Genomic DNA, 8025 nt, shown 5'->3' on the forward strand with positions numbered 1-8025 from the left:
CCACTATGCAGAGGGTGGATGCAGCGTCGGCAATATATGGATTTTTAAGCCCAAAGCGTCGCCGGCCATTTTAAAGATGCGTCGCCGGGTAATTTTTAATGAAAAGCCATTTACGCTGAGTAATGACGAACTATTTACAAGCCACAAACTTATTACAAGGTTGCATGCACGTGTTACCCTAAATAACTAAAATAACTAATTTTACCCTAAAAACAGTTCTGTTGTACAGCAAGTGTCAACTGAACAAGTAATAAAGCAGTCTGACCGCTCTAATGCGACCAAAACTATGCAATCGAAAAAATGTTGTTACATTTTTTGCGGGAACTCATCGCAACTGATTTCCGGACAAGCTTCGCTGCATCGTAATCAATCCAACGTACCGGAAACCTTACTTTTTTCTAAATAGTTGGCTAAAGACTGAGAAATATATTAAAAGCAAGAATTTCAATCTAAATGTGTCGGCAAGATCTTCTGAAGGCGAAAATTTTGCTGATAATGTGTCGCCGTAGGTCTTTAAATCTTCATTCACTCTCTGCACAGTGGGCAAAGCAGAGAGTTTTTTAGACTCTCCCTCAAGTTCATTTTTGAGTCCTATAAGTAGACAAGTAAAGCATAGTGGCAAAGCAGAGAGTTTTTTAGACTCTCCCTCAAGTTCATTTTTGAGTCCTAAAAGTAGACCAATAAAGTATCCTGGATACCAGCATTATCATACATAAGAAATTGGTTTAAATCTCGAGTACCTAAATGAGGAAATTAAAAATTAACTGATTCTAAAAAAGCTCTGGTTTGCCACTATGGGTTGAGGTAGGTACATGACATGGACGACTTACATGTTAACGACACTGTTAACACAGATATATTTGAGGGCTTCCTACCTAGGCTGGAAAGCTATAACAACAACCTTCTGAATGCCAATGATCAATTTGAATCTCAGCAACACGCATCCATGCCAATCCCAAATCATCCTGACTCCAACAATAAAGTAATTATCATAGAACCTGTTGCAGATCCTGATAGCCCTGGTGCTCACCCATTGAGTAAGTTCTTCTCTAATGATATTGCTATTAGCACAGCTCTGAGCTCTGGCTAAATCACCATTTGGTCAAGTGGGCATTAGCCACTTTACTAAGAACTCCAGACGCCAGCTCCTTGTGGTGACTGTGAAAGAGGATGCCCCTAATGATCTGAATCAACTTCTACGTGTAAATAAACTTGGCTCATGGAGTGTGAAGTGTTGTCTTCCTTTGAACCAGACAATGTGTTCTGGAGTCATTGGGCCATTTGGAGAGGACATATCTGATGAGGAACTAACAGCTGCTCTCAAGGAAGTAGGGCACAAGGATGTGAGCGCAGAGCGAATACTGAAAGGAAAACAACAAATTCGGACTTCCATGTTCAAATGTTATGTTATGTTATGTTATGTTATGTTATGTTATGTTATGCTATGTTATGTTATGTTATGTTATGTTATGTTATGTTATGTTATGTTATGTTCAAAATAGTGAATGCTTCAAAGTCTGTGACGTCATTGCACTTGTCTCGGAACGTTCCTGGACGTTTAGATGTCAATGGCAGTGTTTCCAGCATCAAGTGATGAATGTTAATGCAAATACAGATAGTATAGGCTACAAGCAATTTTCGAATCCCGTTATCCTGAAACTCGCTCATTATTAAAGCTTACCTATATGCTCACTGAAGAAAGGCATGTTCAAACTCACAGTTTACCTATAGAACATATCATTTTAACTTTACTCTATTTTCAAATTATCGAAAAATATTTAATGCGTATCAAATCACTTTTTATATATCAATTTTAACATCGAATTGCCAATTCGATGTTCTGCAAAGCCTTGCTATTTCCCACTATAAATAAATGATCAGGTACAGGCAATATCTCTGCACAATAAGTATCCTGGATACTCGCCCGAGCATCTCCAAAAGAAACTTTAGCAAATAATTATAAGATCTTATTAGTTTTCCATCTTAAACTAATGAATGTAAGAAACTAATTATCTTATTAGTTTCTTCCATCTATCGAACCTGGAAAACAGAAATCAAATTCGCATTTAATTTTAGAATTTTCCCCTCATTTTTTCTTTCATTAATTTCTTGACGATATGAATTAATGATCGTGCAATTACCACCGTAGCCAGCCCATTGACCATTAGTCAAACGTGCTAATATATATATTTAATTATATTATATATATTAATATAATATATTTAATATATATTTAGAAATATATTAAATTTAATTCAGGTATTGCGTATACGATTACAGCTCTGCAATGTGATCTTATACAATATTTTCTCGTGCGCTCTTACATTACAGTTACGGAAAACAACTATACCAAACTCGAGTTGCGCGTATTAAATGGTAAAGATGTTTCCAGAAATTGATTTCGGGACATATATCGTCCTATATCGTCCTGGCAGAGACCCTCCTGAAACCACACATGCATACCACATCAATACTCTGATTGATGGCATATATATACTGAAGTCATAGCGCAACCTATCTCCTGATAACACTTATCGTCAGTGATGCAACAGTCGTCCGATACCCTGAAAACATTGCAATATTGATAGTCAATACATTTTATTGCGTTTTATCCATAGAAAATAATTTTGATTGTGTCCGAACGTGATTGTAACATTTTTCATATCTATTTTATATGGTACATCTTTTCATTGGGGGGGGGGGGAGTTGGTGGCCTGATAAATATTTATTTATGGCTGTTATAAATTCAATAGTGACTCATGAATACCCTTATCTTGTTTTCAGATCGCAGGAGCGGAAGGAAGATACGCCTTTTCCGTCACCTCCTCTCAAGGTTCATTGGAATATTGATTGATATTATGGACTAGGTTATGTTCAACGATAGATAGATATTTAACCTTCAATGATAGTTAAATAAAATGCCGAATGTCCAGTAAAAATTATTTTCATAGTGAAAAGAGCTACTGATTCTGACATAAGAAGGGCTTTCAATTTTAATTTCATTTTATACGTTAAACGCTAATCATAATGAAGATTACTAACTACATCAGCGTTACGGCAAAAGCTTATATATATATACGTTGTTTCTTCACTACTTATAAACATACGCATGAAGCCACCACTTTTAATATTAACACTGTCACAACCATTAATAGTGGTATCATTACCACAATTGCTGATAGCACCATCAGAAAGTCAGCTCATATAGATCAGCTGCTGGAGAAATGGTGAAGAAAATAGTGAACAAAGTAATTTCCGGTGAAGGGAGTGGGCTATAAATAATCGTAGACTCAGCTGCTGAGTAAATAAACAATTGTAGACAAAATTGTACACAATATTATTCTGTTGAAGTATCTTCAAGATATCAAAAATAAAATATTGTACCTGAGTGGAGTTTTACTTTAGACTTGAACTTTCAGCTACGTATTTGTGGCATGGCAATCTGTAATGCTTGTGCCTAGTTGCTGGTGCTAATTATATGCAGTCAAATTTTAGTTGCCTGATTGTGAATAGAATGTCTGGTTCCTAATTAACAATTATACTATTATCAGATTGGCTTAACAACTAAATGCAGTTCTCGTAGACTGCAGGTTGGAGCGTCAGTCCATTGTCAATTGTTCAATGAATCGAAATAAATATGTTCTGAATATTTCAGGGATTTGATGGAGTTGGAGGCGCCACTCGTACGAGTGAAGAAGGCTTCGAAAATGTTAAAGAAACTGCCCCTGTGCCCATCACCGAAGACTTGAAGCCCACGGTAGGTGATCACTTTGTTACGAGGTTAAAAAGAAGAAACATTTTCTTAGCGTCTAAAGCAAGCTAATAAATAGTCACGACATTCAAGGGTGTTATGTAGTATAGGGGATTTTTTATAAATAGAACCTCTTGCAGTGTCTTACGCAACAACTAATCTCTACTCGTGCTGCACGGTGTTCACCAACCGTTGTCGGAAAAAATTAGCATATTAAATTATGCCTAATTGATCTGGATTTAAATTTATTATATATTTCATGATTAAGATACTGTTCCTTGTAAAGTTACTGAACTATCGTCACAGTGTACCTGTGCTGGAACTGCTATCTGCACATCAAAATATTGCGAGCTCATTTACATATATTATTCATTCCTCACTTCGAGTGAGTAATTTAGGGGCGTAAAATATTGTAAAAATTTTCAAGTTTCAGCGCTTCAAAACAAATTTGCAAGTCGTTTGAGTTATGTTAAATTGACTTAAAATATGATTGTGTTAATTAAATAGAATGATTTATATGACGGTATGCGATGCAGGAGCTGAGAGCCGTACAGCTCGCAACATTGTTTTAAGCTTTAAATAATCCGACATATCAATAATATTATTGATTCTACACACACATATTTTGCAGGCGAGTGAGAGTGAGCGTGAGCAAGCCGAACACTCCATCAACGTCCGCCGCGGGGATGGCACGAATTCGAGAGAAGAGGGTCATTATCCCGTGGAAGGTCAAAAGAAATTGTGCATTTTCAATTTTGAGAACTTCAAAAAAAGTGGTGCACGCAAGGGAAGTGAGGAAGATGTTAGAAAATTGACTTCGACCTTCCAACAAGTTGGCTATGAAGTAGAGCTGTATGAAGACCAAAACAAATCAGAATTTTTGGCCACCCTCTTGAAAATCAGCAAAAACGAAGAACTTGCGCGCAACAAGCTTTTCATTTTGGCAATAATGAGTCACGGGAGGCGATCTAACGGCCTGCAGTTCGTGGCTGCTGACGACAGGAGCATCAGCATTGATGAGGTCAGGTCGTACTTCAATGACCGTCACTGCCCTCAATTGAAGGGCAAACCAAAAATTTTTTTGGCAGCATTTTGCCGACCACTGCCCGAGATTCTTCAGAGTTCTTCAGAAACATCCATTGCTGAAGCTGATGAACCTCAGGGCGAGTTAGTGGAAATTGATGTGCCTCCAGCTGGAACCTTTCAACTTGACTCACAAGACCAGCCAAATGTCACTAGTGAATCTGGTGAATTTGAAACAGAAGCTACGAACAAAAATCTGGAGCAGGTCAAGCATTTGTTGCGCTGTACCGAGGAGGACTTGACACCAGATCAGATAGAAGAGATTTTAGCTATGCTCGATCCAGAGAGCGTTGACCTTCTCTTGCAAGCAGCCGCGTCGGGATGTGAAATAACTTCAGTTGTAAGCGTGGACAACTTAAACGCCGAACCACAAACCCAAAGCAACTGTGGCGAGCAGACCTTGCACAAGAATTATCCTAAAGACTTCAACGACATGATGACGCTGTACTCCTGCAAGACGGGATTTCGGTCTTCGAGAAACCGCCGCGTCGGCACGCGTTTCATAAGTGCGCTTTGCGACGCGGTTGCAGAAAACGGCTACCGTTACAATGTGGACAGACTTTACGCGGACATCGAGGAGAGAATGAGGGTAGACTGTCCGGACGACAGTGAGTCTCTTGAAACATTTGATCCAGACAAAGAAAGTTCGACGTTTAAAACATGCTATCTATTCTGAAGGATCAAGATATCGAACTTTCATATCCATAAAAAGATTTATCCAATAATATTTGAATTAATTCTTTCACGTTTTATGGGTTCGACGTTTATTTTGACGTGGGGTTAAATAGCTAATGTTGAGTCTACCAGAGCAATTAATTCAACCACAAATGACATCCAATTTTAAGTAATTTGTTATTATACGGTATTGCATGATATCTCTTATAACCCGAAGCATGAGAATTTGCATCTGAAACACTTATATGAACTCAACGAACAACAAAAAATATATCTATACATAATCACATGTAATTGATTGAGTGCAGTATAATAATCAACAGTTGTCATTCGTACTCGGCATAGGAAAAGGGTGCGACGATTTAAGCTAAGGTGTTCATTTATTCGGCTCAGTCATCCATTCGCTGCCAGATAACGCTAGCTAACTCATTACTGCTTATTAAATACATACACTTATATAGTCTTTAACTCCCGCATCACTGCTAATGAATTATATACACTTATATAGTCTTTATTTGTTGTGGTTTGACGTTTCCGATAATTTGTAAGGCAATTGTGGTCCGTTGATAGCTTTTAATCACTGATTTATGTTTACTCCAAGGTTTATGAAAGATTAGTCGGTGTGTCATGTATGTTTACCACAAATTATTCGCTGCCTGCTGCAGGTTCAGACAATTCAGTTTAAAATCAAATTTCGATCCTGTTTGATTCATCAAGTATTAAAATAAATTAAAATGATGCGTCAAGTGGAGATCTAATCACTGTAAAAATTTGGTTTAACTCCACATATTTTGTTTTATGATGATAAATTTGGATGATAATTTTTTAAACTGAACTAATTAAATTGAGTTTCCTTATTAGCTCGAGAATTTTTATCATAATAAAAGGCTATGTTCAACTAGAAATAAAATTTTTATGCCGAAATTTGAATTTTTAGTCTCATTAACTTTGCCGCATGAGGCAAAGTCGGCCGAGTGCGCGTGAGGGCTGTTCATGGAGTGTGCGTGAGGGCTGTTCATGGGGCGTTCGTGAGGGCTGTTCATGGGGCGTTCGTGAGGGATGTTCATGGGGCGTTCGTGAGGGATGTTCATGGGGCGTTCGCAAGGGCTGTTCACGGGGCGTTCGTAATGGCTGTTCATGGGGCGTTCGCAAGGGCTGTACATGGGGCGTTCGTAAGGGCTGTTCATAGGGGGGTTCGTAAGGGCTGTTCATGGGGCGTTCGCAAGGGCTGTTCATGGGGCGTTCGCAAGGGCTGTACATGGGGCGTTCGTAAGGGCTGTTCATGGGGCGTTCGTGAGGGCTGTTCATGGGGCGTTCGTAAGGGCTGTTCTTGCAGTGTTTGTGAGGATTGTTTCATGTAGTGTTCGTTGGGCTGTTTATGCAGTGACGGTTGTTAATTAAACAGATTAGTTCATGCGGCTTGAATAAAAGAATAGTTCGTGAGGGTTGTTTATAGAATAGAATAGTTTGTGAGGGTTGTTAATAGAGTGTTAGTGAGGGCTGTTCCTTGCTCGACGTGCTCTGAGAGACCACGTTAAGTTAATCTTTTGTTGGCTCCGTAGTGGCGGATCACAAGTGAATTGCCGCGTGTTTTGCGGGTCGCCTGCCGTAGACCGGGTTGCCTGCCGACTGGAGAGTGGAGTCGAGTACGGGAGTTTCGTGGTACCCTGTCGTGGTGTTAGTCTCTGTGGCGCGTCCGAAATGAAGGTTGATGCGGGGGTTCTGTTCTAACCGTTGAGGCAAGAGGTTCCTTGTGCTGAGCTCCCGTGATAGTAGCCGGCTGCTACGTCATTGTTCTGGAACTATCTTTCTCGAACTTTGAAAATGCTCTGCTGTCCCGCTCCGAGGCGTTGAGCCGGCGAATGGTACGAGTTACGACCAGCTAAAGTGAAGTTTAACTCCTGAACACCTATAAATGCTCCCAGCATCAAACTGCAAAATTCGTTACAAAGATTTTAAGTTGCCTCCATGTGTGGTAGTGGTTAGTGCCCCCGGACCCACACTCAGGATGATGTATGTTTTCGTTGAATTTTCCCGCGCATTTTCACTTTTTTAAGCTATTGCTGTGCACAGTTGGTGCAATGTTATGAAAATTGATTATCTTCGCGCACGTGTTCGCGCAATCCCGGCCATCTTTATTTTAGAAGAAATTTTCTCCAAAGTCATATGGCAACACTGAACACCGTCTGTTTACATTTCGTATGTATAACAGCCGCAGTTTACGATTACCGTACGTTCCGTATCCAACAAGGCGGACAACCAGAAGAGTCAGAAGTAACCCGGACATGTCTTACATTTTATTATTGTCAGTTCGACTCGCGTAGTCAATATACTCGCGTATATTGTTGACTAAAATAGTAGAACTATTTTAGCTTTCTAAAGTACGCTGTACGGCGCACGGCGCATTTTTTTACCAACGTAGTACGGCGCACCGCGCAGGTCGTTAAAATGACAAAATAAATTCCCACGCACCTGGCACATCTTCCTGACCATGGCCCCGGACCCCGGTTTCGTGG

The 8025-nt window shown here is 39.6% G+C and overlaps 1 protein-coding gene across 1 annotated transcript in view; it reads left to right on the forward strand.

Moving 5' to 3' along the window:
* Nucleotides 1-5512, forward strand: part of LOC108681847 (caspase-10-like) — a 7435-nt gene extending 1923 nt beyond the window's left edge. Inside the window, exons 2-4 of the mRNA XM_018170922.2 lie at nucleotides 2785-2833; nucleotides 3656-3757; nucleotides 4383-5512. Coding sequence (XP_018026411.1) covers nucleotides 2785-2833; nucleotides 3656-3757; nucleotides 4383-5510 — 1279 coding nt within the window. The 3' untranslated portion in view covers nucleotides 5511-5512. The remainder of the gene's footprint in view (nucleotides 1-2784; nucleotides 2834-3655; nucleotides 3758-4382) is intronic.
* The last annotated feature ends 2513 nt before the right edge of the window (nucleotides 5513-8025 follow it).

This window comes from Hyalella azteca, unplaced genomic scaffold, assembly GCF_000764305.2.
Source record: "Hyalella azteca isolate HAZT.00-mixed unplaced genomic scaffold, Hazt_2.0.2 contig17651, whole genome shotgun sequence".
NCBI classification, from domain to species: domain Eukaryota; kingdom Metazoa; phylum Arthropoda; class Malacostraca; order Amphipoda; family Hyalellidae; genus Hyalella; species Hyalella azteca.